General features: G+C 49.4%; 1 protein-coding gene and 1 pseudogene across 5 annotated transcripts in view; one reads left to right on the top strand and one right to left on the bottom strand.

Annotated features, from left to right (window-relative positions):
• Positions 1 to 2,693: 2,693 nt before the first annotated feature.
• CCDC136 (coiled-coil domain containing 136) overlaps positions 2,694 to 19,543 on the bottom strand; it is a 28,708-nt gene continuing 11,858 nt past the window's right edge. For 2 of the 5 annotated variants that reach the window (XM_023528912.1, XM_023528913.1), the window contains 12 exons: positions 18,303 to 18,414; positions 17,544 to 17,715; positions 17,190 to 17,330; positions 16,719 to 16,877; positions 16,260 to 16,430; positions 15,652 to 15,837; positions 13,884 to 14,078; positions 13,188 to 13,415; positions 11,287 to 11,757; positions 10,694 to 10,915; positions 9,296 to 9,577; positions 4,424 to 8,621 (listed from right to left, as the gene is read on the bottom strand). In XM_023528912.1, coding sequence (XP_023384680.1) covers positions 8,130 to 8,621; positions 9,296 to 9,577; positions 10,694 to 10,915; positions 11,287 to 11,757; positions 13,188 to 13,415; positions 13,884 to 14,078; positions 15,652 to 15,837; positions 16,260 to 16,430; positions 16,719 to 16,877; positions 17,190 to 17,330; positions 17,544 to 17,715; positions 18,303 to 18,414 — 2,831 coding nt within the window. In that variant the 3' untranslated portion in view covers positions 4,424 to 8,129. Of the gene's footprint in view, positions 2,936 to 4,423; positions 8,622 to 9,295; positions 9,578 to 10,693; positions 10,916 to 11,286; positions 11,758 to 13,187; positions 13,416 to 13,883; positions 14,079 to 15,651; positions 15,838 to 16,259; positions 16,431 to 16,718; positions 16,878 to 17,189; positions 17,331 to 17,543; positions 17,716 to 18,302; positions 18,415 to 19,543 lie in introns of those variants that run through there. The other 3 variants (XM_011357193.2, XM_011357195.2, XM_011357194.2) reach the window with 3 other exon arrangements.
• LOC111738014 lies at positions 18,680 to 18,801 on the top strand (annotated as a pseudogene).

Below are 19,543 nucleotides of genomic sequence, written 5' to 3'. Positions count from 1 at the left end.
GTAACCTTGGGTGGGTAATGTAACTCAGTTTTCTCAACTGTAAAATGGACTTAACAGTGTGTTCTCATAGCAATTTTTTATGTATGAAGATGAAAGGAGGTAACATGAAATGATTAGCCTGGTGCCTGGCAGCTAATAGGTCATTAGGAAAAATAGTCTGCTTTCTCTGCTAGTATCTTGGGAACCATGTGGGTTCTGGTGAACTAGGCCTTCCTCCCAGCTGTCTCTATCCCTGGCAGAGCCCATTGCCAGGATCTCCATCCTATTCCAGGTCTTCCCTTCCCTGAATCTTATTATTCCACCTGCCGGAATCAGAACCGGAGTACTTCTGATCTTTAGAACCTGCCCCCCAATAGCAGCTGGTCCTTGACAGGAGTGGCGGGTGGTGTGCTCTGCCACGTAGCCTGGGAAGGGAAAGCAGAGCGGGCTGTCGTGCTGGGACACGGCAAAAAGGAAGCAGTTAGGAGGGCAGCAGAGCTGGAAATGGAGGCCCCTGAAGGTGTTTGGAGTCCTGGTTCTATTTTGTACCTCGGCCTGGGTGCATGAACTGCCTGTGGCTTCTAGAAGACACCCCTGTAGACTCACAGCCAGTTCAAAGTGACATTCAACACAGAGAGACCTCTTTAGTCTCCTCTGGTAACAGCGTATCAATAAGACCCAGGAGTCAAAGCCTAGAAGGCATTCTAAAATGAGCCATCAGGGGCAAGTGTCCTGAAGAGAAGAGCTCTGTATTCTAAGCAAAAAGGCTGGGGGAAAGCAGAGCCATTTTCTTGTCATTTCCCAGGCTCTAGATTCAGGCCCGGGAAGGACCGGATAAAGTCCTGACTTGGGGCCGAATGCCTACCAGGCCATGACCTCCGCCTTGACTTCTAATTCCAAGTTAAGTCAGTGTTCTTTGGCGGTAGGTAACCTTCCAGTCTTTTCTACCAAATATGTTCTCTGGCCAACTGGTGGCCAGAGTAAAGTGGATGAAAAGCAGGGTTTCATTACACTCAACAGCAAGGGGTCAGTGGCACCAAGTGGGTTGTGAAGGAATTTCTTCAATTAGGTTACAACTGAGAACACACAATCTAATATAACTGAGGACAGTGCTCCCCACTAATGATCTGCTCACACACAGATCTTCTCACTTGTGCACACTAATCAACTGAGAATCTTGTTAAAATGCAGATTCTGTGTCAGTAGTTCTGAGGTGGGGCTGGAGATTCTGCCTAACAAACTCAAAATGCTGATGCTGCAGGTTCGTGAGTTACTCTTCAAGTAGTGAGGGGCTAGGTCAGTACTATGTTCAAAGGATAGTCATTCAGAGGGAGGCAAAAGGGACATGTGGCACTGCCCTCGATCTGCCTAGGTGTGGCCTCGTTTATAGGGGCTGATCACGATTTCAGCACTAGTCCCATGCCCACTAGGACGGACTCCCAATTCGGCCTTGTCACTCTTCTAGGCTGCACACAACTTTAAATTCTAAATGTCCTTGCTACTCCCCCAAGGAAAAGCTAGGGAAGAAATAAATTCATTTAGTGCTCAGCAGTGCCCACCACTCTACATGCGCTATAGGTTGCTTTGGATTATTTGGATGCGTGAGACAGAATTCTCTGGCATCAGGTGGAAATGAGGCAGAGAGAGGGGTCCCGGAAAACTAGCAGTCATGGGGGCCATTCTGTCCACTGTGGCTTGTGAATATACTTGGGGGCTTTCAAATGGAAACATTCGTGATAAGAACCAATCACGAGGACACTCATAAATCATCATCGTTCTGCTTGTCCCTACTGAGACCCACTCTCAATCCTCTGTCCCACTCTGAACTCCAGGAAGCTGACCTCAAAAGATGATGTCACCTGGGCACCTCTGCTCTCTGGCTCCCAGTTGGGATCAGTTACCAACAGGAAACTGGCAGGTGGGAGGAGGGTTGGGGAGTACATAAACTTCATTGTGGTAAAGGCCACCTTACTATCCCCCTGTGGCCACCATGCGTATCTGGGGGCCCTTTTTAGGTCTCAAGCTCTTGCTTCCTCCCCTTTTCCTGCTTCAGGCCTGGGGTAATAGTCACTATCCACTGTTGCTGGTGCTTGGGGACTTCACTATTCTTGGTTGGTTCTCCTAGCTCTGCCTTCTGTACATTGTCCCTTCATTAAACTCTTCAGTTAAAGCTTTTTGAGTGTGCCACCTGTTTACAGCCAAGGCCCTGAGTGATTAATAAGTCATCTCTGAGAGCAAATCCCTTGAGAAGTCATAGGACTAAGCCACGAAGGCTCCACACAGATCTCAGGGCATCCTTCTCGCAGGAGATAGGTGTGGGCACAGAACCTACGGGCAGGTCATTGGGTCCCTCTCGCACAAAGTACCCAGTTCATTCCATTTCTGTGTGCCCAGGCGAGTTCCTTGAGATTAGGTTAATATGCAAAGACCAATCCATCTGTGCTTCGGCTGGCAGCACAAGGAGCCAGCCTCATTTCTGAGGTCATCTGTAGAGTGAGAAATCACATTTAGGAGCCAGATCCTCTGCGAGGTACCTGGCTTAAGGGGAACCGCTCTGTTCTGGTTGTGTTGTGAGGTATTTAACAAATAAAAAAGCCACAAAGTCTTATGTAGTTAGGTTGATATTTAATTACAAGGAACTCAAGTTCTTATACAAGGCAGGAGGAGATGGGAGCCAGCAGCTAGCTCCCCATAAGCCTTTCCAGCCTGGGTGACTGAGGCTAAGAAGATGGGGACACATGGGAGACATATGGGTGGAGTGGGGGCTCTGGCACAGTGTGTCCTGCCCAAAGCTGAGGGTAGTAGCCACTGGGGATCTGCCCCCTTGGCTGGCCCAGGTCTGCCATCACTCCATGAGGCAGAACTCTGTCTCCTGCTGTCGCATGTTGGGTAACACATACAGAGCCACAGCTGCAAGAGCCAAGAACACCATAGGCTTCCACATCCCAAACATGTTCTGTGGGGACCAAAGACAAATGGTGAGTAGTGCCTGGCCTTCTGAACCCTTCCCTAAGCCAGAGATCCCCTGCCTACTGGTGCTGGAGACACCTCAGGACCATCATGGTCCGGTCCCTCTTACCTCCTGGGTAACCACTGGAGACAGTGCCGTCTGAGTCCTGGCACCACTAGAATCCTGGAACAATACTATGTGTATCACCCGAGGTGACTGCCTGTAAGCATGCCCCACAGAATGAGAATACCAGTTCCCGCGTGAGTCAGATTTCAGAGTATCCAAATGGGTGCAGTTGAGAAAGGATCAAACTCCACGGCAAAAAAAAAAAAAAAAAAAAAAAAAAATGTGGGCCTTTGGGAAAAGCAATAGCACCTCATTAGTTTCATGGAAGAGAATGAACTCAAGAGTCAAGAGGATGTTTAGACTGACGGGGGAAGTGGAGAAGGTGTGCCACAGAGTGCAGGCAAACATGGGGCTCTTAGGCAGCCCAAACCCTTCGTGGAGAATGATGCTGGCTCAAGGAAATTTGCGGAAGCTGGTCACTGGCCCTGGGAGGCAAATGCCAGCCAGGGTCATTAAAACACCCCCAGCCGCTGGGTGTGTCGACTGACTTCCTAAGCATGTACTAGAGGGCGGAGGCTTCCAGGCTCTGCTGACCATAGCAAATCCTGCTGATTCGTGGGACAACAAAAAACATCATTTAGGGAACATGAAATCTTGGACAAGAAAATACATACTTGGGGAAATAGTTCCCATTTTCAGTACTTTTTTTTGCTGTACTACTTGAAAGACAGAATTTGGGTTTTTAGTTGTAAGCTATGAGGAAAAGTAACAAAAGTAAGGATGAATACAGCCCATTGATGCTAAGAATGCATTTGCTCAGAGAATGAGGGATCTGAAAAGAAGATTTTAAGCCAACTTATAAAGAACAACAAAAAAACTTCCTTATAGAAATAGTTACTAAAAAGGACATAAGCTATGAAATGGAAAGCAAAAACAATGCCGGAGGTGGGTATACAGAGCAATTCATGTACGACAATATCTGATAAGGGAGCTAGGAAAAATATTTACATGTGCAGATGATTACATCCTAGTGCGCACTGCTAAAAATGTCCATCTGATGGTCTTAAGGGGAAAGAGCTGAAGCCCGCAAGTGAGAACCGGTGCCCTTTACGCCGGGCAGAGGCAAGATTCCAGACAGGCTGCACAGAGGGCTGGTTTGGGTGTCACAGAGGGCTAAGTCATGTCACTCCTTTCAGGCTGGGTTACTAAATTCACGGATCAAGAAAATCATATTTTAGCCTTAATCAAGGTGTTTACAACAGAAACAAATTCATAGATACTGATGGCTGTCAGATGGGGGGCGGGGTTGGGGGGGCGGGGTGTAAAAGGTGAAAAGATTAAGAATTACAAATCGGTAGTTACAAAACAGTCCTGGGGATGTGAAGTACAACATAGGGAATAGAGTCAGTAATATTGTAATAACTACGTGTGGTGTCAGATAGGTACCAGACTTATCAGAGAGATCACTTTGTAAACTATATAAATGTCTAACCGCTATACTGTACACCTCGATCTGATATATTGTCAATTTTAATTTTCAAAAGACTTCTTTTTTCTTGAATAAATATTCTTACAAACAAACAAAAAGGTGTTTGACAAAGTTTTCCAGGGTATCACTGGAGAAAATATGAAGAAATGAGAGTAGGATGACAGCACAGTTTATGATGTGACCAATAAGGTGGATAAAAGAGCCTGGAGAGATGACACTTGAGAGGCTCGGCCCTCCTCTGTAACGTAAATGAGGATATGAGGGTGGGCTTCTCACCCCTGAGGATGATGATGTGAAGATGGTAGGGAAAGGGAATATTTTGAGACCAGAGTCGAGAATTAAAAAACAAACAAACAAACAAACAAACAAACAAAACACAAAAAACTTCACAGGTTAGATCAATGGTTTATCTCTAATAGGGATACATGAAAAATTCTGCCTTGGATCTAAAAAATCAACTACGGGTAAGGGGGAGGGGAGGCTTGGCACATGCACTGTGCAAAGGGGTTGTATAAACATTATTTGAAGTTAACAATGTGATATTAATTATCGAGAGAGCTAACGTGATCCGGAGCTGAATAAAGAGAAATATGATGTCTTCCTAATTACTTGGAAGCGACCAAAGAAAATCTCTCGAAATGAGGAGAGATGATAAGAGGAAACAGGATTGGAATTTTATCTGTTGCTAAAGTTAAGTCCTTAGAGTCTGAGTCGGTGAAAGGTTATGCCTGAGTGCTCCGGGTCATCCTACAGGGACTTAGAAATCGGGAAGTGTACAGGGGAGAACAGGTGCAGGGAGAGACCCCGTCACTAAAGAGGTAAAGATTGCGGGCATAACCGGAATGTCTAAAAGATAGAAAGAAGCATTTGAAGAGAAAATAAAAGTGAGAGTGGGAATGAAGGAGAGAAAAGGAAATGTTGGTAAGAGCTACCGCCATGTGCTTCAGTTGCCACTCCGAACCTAAGCCGTTAAGCCAACTACACTCCATCTCCCGGGATGTGAGGAGAGAGGGTTGGGGAGTGGACGTGGCAGGGGCAGCATGAGAAAGGAGCCAACGAAGGCCAAGAGAGAACAGCCTACAAACTCCAGAAGACAGGTGGAACCCTAGGGTTCTACACTGGGCCATAAGACCACATTCCGCCTCCTGAATTTGGTATCCCGTCGACAGACCAGATTACACGGACTGGCCAACTGGAAGGCGCCCAGCACGTACCAGTCTCAGTTCCCCCAAAACGCTTGCATCTCCGCTTGGGGTAAATGTTTCACCAATACCACATTCTCTCCAGAAAGCCCAGCTTGGAAAGCCAGGTACAGCAGAATCCAGCCCCCGAAAGGGATAAACCAAAGAACTAGGAAATATTTCCCGGCACTCTCGTTCTGATTTTTCTGGAGACAAGAAGCTCCAAATCAGAGAACTTCTCAGTAGAAAGTAATATGGAGGGGTTTCGGTCTCATTTTCCCCAAGGTTGAAGGACGAATTGAAGTTGCCCTCCTCTCTCACACAACAGGGGAAGCAGTGACTCCTTATTCTGACATCCTGGGTAGCGACAACAGAGAGAGCTTGGCTCTGGGGCAAAGCAGAGACAAAGAGCACCCAGGCCAGCCTTGCAGACAGACATCAGCTCGTGGGAAGTAGTCAGGCAGCTTTGAAAGTAGCCACAGCGCTGGGCTCATCCAAATTTTTCCCAGTGAGAAGACAGAAATTCAAACCATGTCAACGGGAAGCATTCTAACTCCGTATGGGCTATGAAGACATGTCATGGGCTTTGCAGGAGCCCGAGGCAAAACTAGGGCTAAATCTCAGACCTGCGTAATGCCTGTTTTAAAACAGCAAAAGCAAGAAGCAAGCGGCTCAGAGAGAAGGGAAAGAGAAGAGGCCAGGGCAACCTGCACCCTCCCTCTATCCCTCCGAAGGAGAAGACGCAATACCAGTACCTGTGTTAGGACGACGTCTCGGCCCACCAGCACCAGAGCAAAGCCGATATGACCACCAGGCCTACGAGAGGCAAGGAGAAGATGGGGGGATTGGGGGCAGGGGATGGCTGCAACAGATCAAACGAGAAAGAAGCACAACGAGAGGCCAGGAGATGAGAGGTGGCAAAAAGACACAACACACATGAATCCAACAGATAACGAAGATGAGAAAACAAAAGGAAAACAGAGAGAGATCAGAGGTTAAACAAGTGGTCCGTGGGAGCGGCAGAATGTTTCTCTGTTACCCGGGCCTGGTTCTTCCCACCGGGAGCCTCCAGAAGATGCAAAATGAAATGGGTTTAGCAGCAGCTGAGGTCCCAATCAGGCGATGGCTCCGGCTTTCTGGCTTGTTGTATCCCTCTCATATCTTTGTTAAGCAGGGGTGATCTGCACCTAGACCTCTCCCATAGGTCAGTAACTAAAACGGTGAATCTCTGGCAAAGTAAAGCTGGGCTCTGCAGATGAGTACGATGTAAACTCTGCCTGGGTCACCCTAGGAAGCACTCGTCTCCTGCCCGGCTACATGTCTCTGTTAGCCCCTTGTTCTGGCTGCTTTCCATCAAGTCCCTCAGTGTTGTGGGCTCTGGTCCCTACGATGCCCTAGGAGTGTAATGCTGTGGTAGAGACAAAATGCACTCAAACAAGCTAACAGCGGAGAAGAGCTAGTTCTTTCACTGCAACAATCTTCCAGAGAGAAAGTGAGTTTGCAGGCGGTGACACATTGCCAGTAGAGATGCCTGCAAAAGATACAGGACCCACTGCGCCGAAAGGACACCTTCATATGCTGACGCCAAGAATGTGCTCGACTTCGATGTAAAAAAAAATCAGGTCTGGCATTCAGAAATGTGGCACCCAAGGCCAGGAAATCTACGAGGCTCTGAACCAGAATGTGGTGGAATACGATGGAGTCGAAGAAATACAACACTGAGGGGCTGTGACTGCTCCCGCTCTCAGCTCCCGAAGCCGTGGTCTGCCACAAGCTTGAGAGGGCTGCACGCTGGATCCGAAGCCAGTGCTGCAGACCGAACTGCCAGAAAATCCCAGATAGCCTTAAAGCTTGCTGGACACCCCGCCACAAGAGACTGATTTTCTTCCCCTGCGTTTAGAGAGGCAGAAAGAACCTGGCCTGTGAACTGAGGGCTTATTCGGGAAGGACTCGAACTCCTCAGAGAGCCAGAGCCCCAGTTGGCCTCAACCACAGCAGGAATTCAGCTGGTACGTACTTGGACCAATGTATCGGTTGTTAAAACGCAGACACGCTTTTGTACGGGACATTCCCACCCCAGCCTTTCAAGATCCAGCGACTAAAAGGTTAGGGTCCAGGCTGGTCTCCCCGGACTGATCAATGCCCCTGCTGTACGGATAGAACTATTTTGACTACCACTTCTGATCACCCAGGCCCCCACCCTCATGCCTCATAGAGCCCAGTGGATGATGCCAGCCCCCCACCCACTCCTAATAGCAGCAACAACAAAGGTCAAACTTGACAGGGCACCGTGGAGAAGGACTGAGTGACTGCCGCGGGCTGATGGAAGGCCTCGTTCTGGCAGCCTCCCTCCTGACGTAAGTCACAGGGATACCATGCAAATGAAATCAGGTAGGACTCCAGTGACCCCACCTTGGTTCCCAGCAAAGGTGGCCTTTGCGGGACAGTTCCATGGCATATTGGCCTATGTTTGCCATTTCCCGCAGAGAGACCACTCTCTCCAAACCTGGCTCCATTTCTGCCTTCCCCGAGGGCTATGCCTCAGAGCTCGCTGGCCTCTCCACCCACAGAAGTCCATCCTGGGGCTGGGTCGCCCTGAACACTGAGGCGCCTGAGCCCAAGGGCCCGCTTCCCACTTGATCCAGCCTTTGGCTGCGGTTACCTTTCTGCTCTCGGAAATTTTGAGGGGGTTGTTTTCCTCTGAAGCTTCAGGGGAAGAGTTGTCGTCCTCTTCCTTCTCCTCCTGGTCTTGGGAGTCTTCGAGGCCCTCCTCACCTTCTACGGACTTTATTTCTGTCGGGTCTGGGGGCTCAGAAACTAGTTCATCCCAGGACTCCTTCGATTCCTCTTCGATTTCTTCCTTGTTTTCGTCCTCCGTATCCTCTTTCTTTCCCTCTTTTGTCAGATCATCTAAATCCCTGTGGCTGGCCTTGTAGTACAGCACCACCTCCAGACTCTGTGGGGCGGAGGTGGGGCAGGACAGGGGATGCTGTTACCTGGGAAGATCCGTGCCCTCGAGGCTGTGCTGAACTATCTCAAAAACACTGTGCTTCCCAGCACTGCATCTGGGACCCATGGTCCTCCCTGCAAGCAGTGTGGGGGGCAGTCACGCCCAGGCTCCAGGGGCGATGCGTCTAGCCGGCCATTCGCCACTCCAGATGGCTAGCTGCCAGATCCTCGAGCTCTGCACCTCGACTGCTCTTGCTACCCCCACGTGGCGACTCCTGTTTTGCCCAGTCCTCTTTCACATATGTGCGCACGAGTGCTTGGAATAAATTCCTCTTTTCATCCGTTTGGTCCTTCTCTTGGGCGTGTGACCCGGGAAGAACAGGGGCCCCAGAGAATTGGGCTAGGTTAACTGAAGCAGATGTCCAGCCTAGGGGCTGTGGTCCTTTGGGGCTGTAACTCCAGATACGAGTGGCCTGGATTCCACTCTCCCCTTAACTTCACAGGAAAAGGGGGCACCACTTAGTAGCCAATTGCTACTAAGATGAAACTACTCTAGACACCTTAGAGACCCCAGGAGCTTCTCTACAAACGCCTACCTGGTCAGAATGGTGGCAGAGATGACTTTTCTTCCCAGGATCTCCTCTACCTTTCTGCTTATCTGGCTGCATAGGTCCTACTCACCTTTTCAGACTCACGGCTGCCCTTAGAACTCTGCAGGCTTGCCTTGGACGCCTTTTTATTTTTAACCCCATTGGCGTTCTTGTTCAAGTTCTTACTGCTATTCTTTCCCTCGGTTTCTTTGGCAACAGAAGACCGCTTCTCTTTGAGCTGGCGAAGCTCCTCCTGGCAGCACTGCAGCTGCCCCTCCAGGTGTTCCTGCACTGCCAGGAGCCGCCCCTGCTCATCCATGCTGGCTTGGTACTGCAGCTGCAGCTCCCGCAGCTTGCTCTGGAGTTCTTTGATCTGTTGGTAGTGGAGGGCCAGTTACCCACAGCCGGGCCTATGCGGGACTCCTGGGCCCTGCCTGGGGGTCACTGCCTCAGAAATGTCCCTGCTGGAGCTCACGGGGAAATAGATAATAAAGAAAACACAAAACGGTGGAAAATGATCCTCTAACGCAGTTGTACAGAGAGCTCCTCCGTAACTTGAGGTATCTGATCATTTATATCTAACGTGATGCAAAAAGGATGATTTAAATTACATCTTTACTGTGATCTGTCTGGGGAATAACTAACTATCTGGCTACCCCTTCTGAACCTCAGGGTTTATTCTATAGTGATTTTTGATGGGCACTCTTACTTCACCCAAGCTATTTCTCTCTGTACTAAGTACAATCATCTAAGGAACGGCATCGTACACTCCTGAGAATGTACCTGGGCACTTGCACCTCTTCCTGGAAAAAGAGGCAAGTCCCAACCCTGCCTCCTAGTCTCCAGTTCTCTTTTCTGACTTCTGGCAGCACACCAGGGTCTCCTTGGCAAGTACCAATACGAAGCAACCTAGGCCCACGTGTCTACTGCTCTGAGCCTCTCCCATGTGCACACAGTGACCCCCACTGGACTGTGGACTGCTCTTGGTCAGAGACAATGCCTTCCGTCCCATTGCTAGCGGATGCAGAGTACTCTTCTTGGCATTATGAGAGATCCAAGAGAAGGACACATGGCCCTGTCCTTGAGGGGCTTACAATCTAGTTGAAGACACAAAGACAAATACACACAAAATAACTAAAGAAAATGGATGGGGAAAAAAATACAACTCTACCAGAAGTGCTGTAGGACACAGAGCAAAACAGAGAACAGAAGTGGCATAGGGAAAAAAGAAAAAATTATTCAAAGGGTCCTGATGATCAGCGAATGCCAGTACTGTGGGCACCTGGGAAACGTCCATCAGCAACACAGCAGACGCCGGGCCTCCCGGGATTCAGTCCTTGTTCTGTCCATCTGACCAGGAAGCGAACAGCCGTGCAGAGAGCGGGGCAGTGAGCTCCTGACCCTCTCTCCTCAGCCTCTTTGAATGGCTACGACCTCCTCTGGCTCCAGGGTCTCCCACAAGAAACCCTGCCTCCCTGAAAGCAGTTACCTCGTTCTTGTCGTTTTGGGAGGCAACAGGTTTCCCAAGGCCCTCCATGCACTCCTTGAATTCTTTTTCACAGGCATCCAGCTCTTCCTTCAGCAGCTTCTGTTTGTCCAGCAGCTTCCTCATCCTCTCCTGCAGCAGGTCGTGCTCCTCCTGGCTGAACTGGTACATGGCCTGCACCCCTTGCAGCTTGACCAGCACCTTGGAGACCATTTCCTCAAAGTGCTGTGGAGGGTGGGGGAGTAATGACGGCACCCTGGAATGCACCTGCCCTCCACCCCACTCTCCTTGCTAAGCCCTTCCTTGGGTACAAAACAATGGCCATAGGACCTGAAGCTGCCCAGAGGGATCCTGTATTTCTTCCCATAGCGAGCACCGTGACTGTGCTGATGAAAAGTCCTGCACCCTAGACCTCCATCCAGACAGAAAGCTCTCCAGACTAGATGGGCGGCGTGCCTCCTTTACTTCCAGCAAGCTACCCAGCTCAGCTCTGACCCCACTGCCCACCTTCCTTCTGTGCCCTTCCCCAGTGACTTACGTCTTAATAAGACAAGAACCTTCTTTCCTTGCCTGACCTGTCATCTGCCTGCTTTTACCTCTATATCTTCAGCTTCAGCAGATGCGTCTTCAGTGCTGCTGGTGACATAACTCTTGTAAAAGGTGTCAGAGCTATTGCCACTGCTGCTGATGGTGGTGTGGTGGCTCTTCACACAGGTCTCGCTGGTGGTACTGTAGTAGCTCTTGAGAAAGCTCTCATCGCTGGCCTGGGAGCTCCTGTAACTCTTCTGATAGCTCTCGTTGTCATCAAGGTTGTTATTGTCAGTCTTTTCACAGATCTCACTGCTGTTGGCTGTGCTATTTTTCTTGCTGGACTCGAGGCTCATTTTTATAGACGGGGACTGGGCTTGGAGCAACTGCATTTCTTCCAGGCAGAGCTGCAAGTCAGCCTGTAGCCTCTTCTGCTCCTCCTGGAGCCTCCCCTGCTCCTGCTGCAGTAGTTCCTGCTTAGTCTGGCTGGTCTCGTACAGATCCTGCAGAACCCGTATCTGAGCGACGATCACCTTGGACTGCCGGGAGTGGGTAGGGAGACAGTATCGTTACTGACACCGCGGTCCTCCGAGCTGCACCCTTCCTGGTGCAGACGTCCGAGAGCACACTTTAGAGAACTATACACCTACACTCCAGTCTCACCACAGTCTAGGTCCTCGACTTAGCCTACAGGTAACCGGCATGTGTCAGTTTCTTGATCATTGGGGAAAATCTCCCCAGGGCAGACGCTCCAAGATTTCCAAGCTCTCATTTCTCTTGTTTCTGCATTCAGTTACATCTCTCTTTCCTTGGAGCAGTGCTGAGTGGGCCTCGAGAACACTCTGGTTCCTTATCCTTCCCTCTCCTCAGTCAGGTGTACCCATTATCCTGACCTTTAGACTCAGGCCCCTTCTCTACCCCCAATTCTAAAATCAGCCCTGGCCTTGAATGTGAGCAGACGAAGAATTCCTTCCTCAGAAGATGGGGACTTGGAACCAAGATCTCACTACGAGTTCCTATACCTCCTGCCCCAGCTCTGAATCTGGCCTCTGGGCATGTTTCCCAGGCCCTCTGAGACTGACTTCTTGGCCGCTGATGCCCAGGATGAGATCTGACCGGTTAAGGAAATATTTTATACCTGCTTTAGGTCTCTGTTACCCAGGCTGAGATCTGATGCTCCTGGAATCTGACTAAATCTCGGTTTGGACGCCTGCTATTCCCTGGATCTTCCTGTCCAGGCTAATATCTGAATGGACTGATTTTGCCGAAATTGAAACTATCTATCTATTCCTCCTTACTCCCACTTAGACTTCAGACCAACTTCATCCCCCAAACCCGAAAGACGCGTATGGAAATCTCCACCAGTGTATGGAAATCTCACGGCATGACCCCCTGCTGGTGCCTAACTCCCCTCACATGGCTCTTATTGCTGCCAACGTTCTAACGAAGACAGCGTGGTCGGGACCAAGGTTCCCGCACGCTAGGACCTCTTCTCTTGGAAATAAAGGGTCCCAGATTGGCCTGAGGAAGAACCCCGAAAGGTTACAGATTTTGATCCTTGAAAAGTGTACTTCTCAACCATCAACCAGCTCATGAGAAAAGAATGACACCTTTCGAGTCAGGCCCAAGGAATCCCAGCAAAAACTGAAGCGGGATTATATATCTGGAAAATGAGATGTTGAAGGGACCGAATCAAATGATCAGGTGATTCTAGGCTTTCGGGTCACCCCAGTTCTAAGTGTTCACACGGCTGCAGCTGGGCGTACATGGGGGTGAGGTCTTTGGGCCACATCTAAAGCCACATCTTAACTGAGCCCATGAGCAATCATGGATGGGGCAGGTCAGGGCTTCAGCCTCATCCTTCCTCCTGGCAACACAAGCCTCCCCAAACTTGGACCCTTCCACGCAGCCCCTTTCCCTGCCATGCTGCTGCCCCCAGAAACTTGTCCCTGCCTCTTGCTATGGTTACCTTGTTTTGACCATATCTTGAGGACCTAGGCGATTTGGAACTTTCCAGATTCTCCAACACTTCCCGGAAACGAGAGTCTTTGCAAAGATGCAGTTTTTCGTGCAGCTCTAACTGTTCTTTTATTAACACTTCTTGGTTGTGTACCAGTTTTTCCTGCTCTCCCTGCATGCCTTGGTAGAGCAGCTGCAGTTCACACAGGTCTTGTAACTTTGAAAGGAGGTCCTGACTCTGCGAAGTACAGTGGAAGGAAGGGGGCAGGAACTGTGGCGGCCACATGGAAAGACCTCTGCCTCCTTCCCGCCGGGGGCCCTTCCCTTGGGAGTCTCTGGTTTGGCTCTGCACAGCCCACCTGGGGTGGAGGGAGCCCTGCTGTGGAGGAGACCTGCTAGTAATGAGCAGGTCTCGTCTATATGGATGCATTCGGTAGTTTACAATGTGCTTTCAAGTATATTTTCTCCAGGTGGACTAATTATCTAAATATAAAATGCTGGACAGAGTCTGGAGCATAAAACGTATTTCGAAGTGTACAATCCTAATCAGCTTTCTGGTTTGAGAAGAGTGGTGAAAAAGTAAGGAGTGGTCGGTTAGGAAAAGAAAAAATCTGATCTCCACCCTTTTCTTTTTCCCTAGTCACACGTGGGAAGCCTCTCAAAGCAGTTTCTCCACAGTAAGCTGCCATTCCCTGGCTGTGGTTACCTTCTGCACAAGACCAGATTTGGGTAACGGGAATGTGAGCTCGTGCAGCTCCTCTTGCAGCTGGCCCTGCTCCTCCTGCAGCCTCCTCTGATCTTCCAGGAGCTCGCACTGCTCCATCTGCAGCTTCTCCATCTCCTTCTGGCTGGCCTTGTACTTTTCCTGCAATTCTGTAAGTCTGGACAGCAGCGCATCACACTGGACGGGGCGGAGCATGGAGGGGCGGTTACTCTGCAAGGTGGTTCTCTGCCTGTGCGGCTAGCCTCTAACCTCTTACGCCTGACCAGGGTCTCCCTCCCTGTACCGATCAACCCGAGACGCGCCGTGCGCACCCATCTCACTGAGTGGGGGACGCCAGCAGCCTGCTCGGGATTGCCGTTTGGCTCTGCTCTACATTTCTTTTACCGGGCACTTCGAAGAGCATTCTGAGCGGGAGTGTTATGAACACCTCTCCTTTCTCCCTTCCCGCTTCCCTCTCCTCTGGCCCTTTCCTTTGCTATAAGCCATTTTCCTACCCTGCTGGTCATTCTAGTTCCTTTTATTCCCATTACTCTCAATTTTTTTTTTAGACCTAAGTATGCTCCCTACCAATACGGTCATAATGTCACACTAATTTTTTCCCATTTTTGTTTTCACAATCGTGTTTTAAATCTTTAGAAAAGTAGGCGCTATTGCCGAATTTGGGTTGAGAAGACTAAATCATGCCGTGATTCCCAAACCCCAAATCTTCTCAGACTAATCTCAGTGCTGTTTTGTGACCAGAGAGAAAAAGCTAGCTCTGTACACCAGCATTTTTCCTCTTCCACCGGAAGAGGAGGTGATGAGCAAGGCATGGACCCCCTGGGCCCCTAAATTGAGTGGGAATGGAATGGGGAAAAGGGGAAATGTAAGCCTGGGTGTAGAAAGGCAGGTGGACTGTTAGGGGGCCCAAAATAACCTCCCCACTTCTGTGTCTCCCGAAGGCCTTTCCCTGGGGACACGGCCTGCTGTTGGCTGTGGCAGGAGCTACTGAGTCTTCTGGTAGAATGTGACTTGTTCCACCATTTTTTGAAAATCCTGTGCCTGTTCTCTACCACGCTTTAACACCTTGCCATTTCCTTACTGGTGATCCTGAAAGTGCTCAACACAGAGTAATTGATAATGACTTGCATTTTACACACTATGAAAAATAGAGAAAATGAATAAGGAAGGCTTTATTTATCACTACCAGGATTTATTACTAAAAGGAAGTAAGATAATAGTATTCTGTTCAATTTAAATTGGGTAAAATTCAAGCTTAGAGGACTTAATGACTCTGAAGTCACAGAATAAATCCTGGAAGAGCCTAGGTCCTTCTAATAGCCAATCAGTGTTCTGGGCACAAGACCATGCCATCTGACAAGAGTGTTTGCAATCTGCCTCAGAAAACTGGTACGTGTAGAACTCTTTCTAGTTCTAACAATAAAATTTATATATATGGGCCTATGTGTATGTTCTTCTCCACGAATGACAAGATACCCTACACGTGGAATTATGTGCAAAACCTTCAGGTGTTCAGACTGGATTCAGATGTACTGATCCCGAGCTGTGGCTAGGGTCGAGGTCAATGCAAACTGTTTTAAAGTTAATGGCATGGGACTCTCGCCTCTGTTTCCTGCCTTGCCACACTCAGCTGGGGTTGGATAAGAGCCCATCAAGCTCCTTGGGCGGATGGATGACTTCATCTTTTGCCCTTACCTCCTTTCTCCAGAGGAAGTGCCCAGGAGATCTCACCTCTCTTAATTACAATTACCTTATCAGCACATTTTCCCTTGTCCTCTGTGAGGGACTGGGTGGTCTTGAGCTCCTTCAGCTCCTGCTGGCAGAGCAGGAAGTCCTGCTCCAGCTGATCAAACATGTGCTTCTGATGTTCCAGCTGCTCTTTGCTGCTCTGGTACAGCTGCTTCATCTCCTCAAGCTGGGACTGCATCTCTGTGTTCTGGGGCAGGGAAGGCAGGCCCCGCCATCACCCCAGGAGCCCCAGTGGCTACACTCTCTCCTCTCAGACAGGGGCTAAAGGGATCCTACCCTGTCCCTTCCAGTCCCAATTTCATCCCGTTGGGGGCTCCCCCAGACGCACCTGTCCCTAACAGGCTCTACACAGAGACCTCCTGCGGCTTCCATTTTGGGGATTGGGAAAGAAAAAGGGCTTCTTTTTGATAGGCCCATTTTCAGATTTAAAATCCAAGGAAGCTGAGAGCGTCGTGAGTCTCTGACATACCTTTCTACTAAGCACTTCTTTATCCTCCTCACCAACAGCCACTCCACAGAACTCCTGGCATCCCCACTCCTCCTTTATACCAGTCCTCTCCCAGAAGCTTCTGCCTTGCTACCCTCTCCCTCACTTGAAGCTTCTTTTACCTTCTCCGTGCTCTCTTGGAAGCAGCCTGCGATGTCCTTGAGGCGCTGCACCTCTGCCTCATGGTACTGCAGGTCCTCCCGCAGTTGCTGCTGCACGTCCAGCAGCTTATCCTTCTCACACATGAGGTTCTGGTACTGGAGCTGCAGCTTGTGCAGCCGGCACAGTAACTCCTATGGTGGAGGGGGCTTTGGGCAGTACCTCTGGGATGCTCAAGCCACCCAACTCTCTCTTCTGCCAGAGTCGCTCTCAGACACGGACGGTCTAAGAATTGACTTCTTCCTGCCCTTCATTTACCGGTTGTCCTCTCTCCTCTCATCTAATGTAGTACTCAAGGGTGGCCGGAGTTCCCCTGTGATGCTGCACAGGCGGTGGCTGGAGTCGTTTTAACTCTCTACCCTTATGCACCTTCCCAAAAGCTCTTAGCACCTAAGTCGCCCCTCACCTCTGGTTGCTGTTACCTTCTCACTTTGGCTTTCTACAACTGATGATTTCATGATTTTGAGCTGCCGGAGCTCAGCTTGAAGTTGGAGTTGTGCCTTCAAGAGCTCATGCTGCTCATCCTGGCTAGCATCATACTTTTGCTGCAGGGCACAGAGTCTGGTCTTCAGTTCCTCGTTCTGTGGTGGGGAGGATGTGGGTAGAATGGTTACTCTCAAGACATAGCAGACCAGTTTGGTTCTTTTCCAGATGTAGACATCTTGAGTTGCTCCCACAGGTCTCTGGTATGGTTTCTTCTCTGAGGCAGACACTCAATAATGACTTGCATTTCTAGAATGCAATGCTATGTGACGTCTCCAGTAGACTGTAGCCCTGGTTGCAGGGCAAGAATCAGGAGGGCACAGCCTTACTCTGCGTTCATCCTCCCCTGAGGCAGCGACTCCATGGAGGCCCTTCTGCCCTCCCCAAAGTCCCTTCCCATCAGTGTTTACCTGGGTGGCATTGTGGGAAGTCTGAAACCGAAGCACCTCATTCTGTGCGCACTTGAGCTCCCTCTGCAGCCGCTTCTGCTCCTCCTCACTGGCCAGGCGATGATGCTGTAGCTCTTGCAACTCACAACACAATTCCTTACACTGCGGGGAACAGAATAAGAAGGTGACTTACTACATGTACCACATGCACTCCAAGAACAGGCTTGGGAGAATATTTACATCAGGCAAGCAAGCAAGGCTCCAGAGCACTCTCTCCTGCTATCGTGCAATGCCTCTTTTGTCAGCCCTGTGTCTAAGGAGATGTCTCCCCCACGGGCCAGGAGAGAGACAATGAAAGGGGCCTCTCTCCCCTACCTTGTTCTTCATGTCGTGCATCTGCTCCTCGGCTCCCAGCAGCTGCTGTCGTAACAACTGGGTTTCCGGATCAGGCTCCAGGAAATCCATTTCTGAAGTCTGAGACTCTGCCGACATCATATTCCTTAGTGTTTGGGACTCCAGCAGCCATTTTTCTGTTGCTCTTCGTGTCCTGTAATCCAGAACCCCAGAGCCATGTTTGGGAGAGAGCGCTGCCTGGCATCACCTACCAAGTGTGGTCTCGATGCCTTCATTTTAGGCAAAAGATAGTAAAGAGTCTTCTATTGTGTTTTACCTCTCAAATAAACACCCTAGAAGAGTACAGAAAAAGTGCCAAGCACCTCTGTCTGCAAAGGCTTGTTTGGCTCTGGGAAACCCTATGAGTGTAAGTCCCGTTGAGCTTGAGGCTGGGCCTGATGTCAAGCCAGCTCTAAACTGGAGGCCACTAGACTGAATTGAGACCATGTGGACAACAAAGGAATCACTTCCAATCTACCCTAGAGGAGATCAAACCAGACTCCAATGGCTAGAACAGAAGAAAACTAAACTTTAGCACTCACTCGACTCTAGTTCTAGACAACTGGGTTAGATCCCCAAGCCTGCTTCTAGGCCGTATCTGGATCCTTTGGACACCATGGGAAGGACCAGTTCTCCAGGAGCAGAAGGATGCTCATCAGCCTGGCATCAGCATCTGCCTTCACCAGTTCTACTCAGGGAAAAGCCCAGTCCTACAGAGCCCCAATAGCCTCTTGGCTGTACCTCTCACTCTCCAGATCTGCAAGCTGCCCTGTGAGGCTGCTGTTGCTCTCCTGCAGGGCCCGGTACTCCTCGTTCAGAAAATGGTAGCGTTCCCGCAGTTGTTGCAATTCTTCTGCAGAGGACAAGAAGAGAGAAGTGAGGTCCTAGGGAGGAAGCACTGATAACCAGACCCTAATTTTCCTGCCTAGAAATCTGATAGCAGAAGGCTGAATAGCTCTTCTTTTTCTAAAGACAGAAGAGATACCACAGGCAGAGGCTCAGAAGACAGGGCCCAGAAATTTCCACGCTGCGAAAAGAGCTTCGTCTTCTTTCAAGAGACTGCCCTTCCTTTCATCTTTACAGAAGATTTGACCTGCGTGCCCATATTTAAAACCCCAGTCTACAGCCATGCCACCCTGAATCTCGTGCCTGATCCCGTCTGATCTCGGAAGCTAAGCAGGGTCGGGCCTGGTTAGTACTTGGATGGGAGACCACCTAGGAAGACCAGGTGCAATAGGTGTAAAAAACAAAACAAAACAAAACAAAAACGAGACAGAGTCTTAGGATTTTAGGAGCTTGTGAGGGTTGAATTGTTTGGTTTATTGTATTTAAAGTTTCCACTGAACTGTTTGATTGCCTTCCTATAATACTTTTAGTACAAAAAGCTGAGAGATGTGAGCTCCCAGGTGTTACGCTGCCAGTCCTGGCCTTTCAGAGACAGTCCAGGCATCCTGAATGTCCTTTTACTTCCTTTATTGCCACACCAAAAACATTGGCCTGCACATGGTCAAGAGTTCTTTCTAACGATCTTTTATCTGCCGACAGAAGGGCCCATCCCAACCGGACCCGCATATCATCCTCAGGCATCAGTAGAGATCCGGCTGAAATGCCCCAGCACAAGTCCCTAAGTACCAGGTACCAATACTTTTGAATGCTGCAGTAATACGAACACCCATATGTTTTGTTTCTTCATGATTAAGATTTTTCTTAGAATACTAATTCTACTGACATTTTAAAAATACTAACTTGTTCTAATTAGAACACAAGGCCTATCTTACCTGCTGTCAGCCTCAACGCCCTGAAATTCACTCTTAATGTTTATTCCAATTAGAAGTCCTTGGAATACTGCAAATTACCATAGACGGAAAGAAGGACACTAATCTTTACTAAAAACCAACCATCTGCTAAGCATTAGGTTTGATGGTTTCGGCCTCGGATTCAGTTAGTATGTTAGTGCTTTCAACGTGCGAGGCATTTCATTT

The sequence above is a fragment of the Pteropus vampyrus genome, unplaced genomic scaffold, assembly GCF_000151845.1.
Source record: "Pteropus vampyrus isolate Shadow unplaced genomic scaffold, Pvam_2.0 Scaffold33, whole genome shotgun sequence".
Taxonomy (NCBI): Eukaryota; Metazoa; Chordata; class Mammalia; order Chiroptera; family Pteropodidae; genus Pteropus; species Pteropus vampyrus.
Note: the sequence above shows the minus strand (reverse complement) of the source record. Positions and strands in the feature narration are given on the sequence as shown.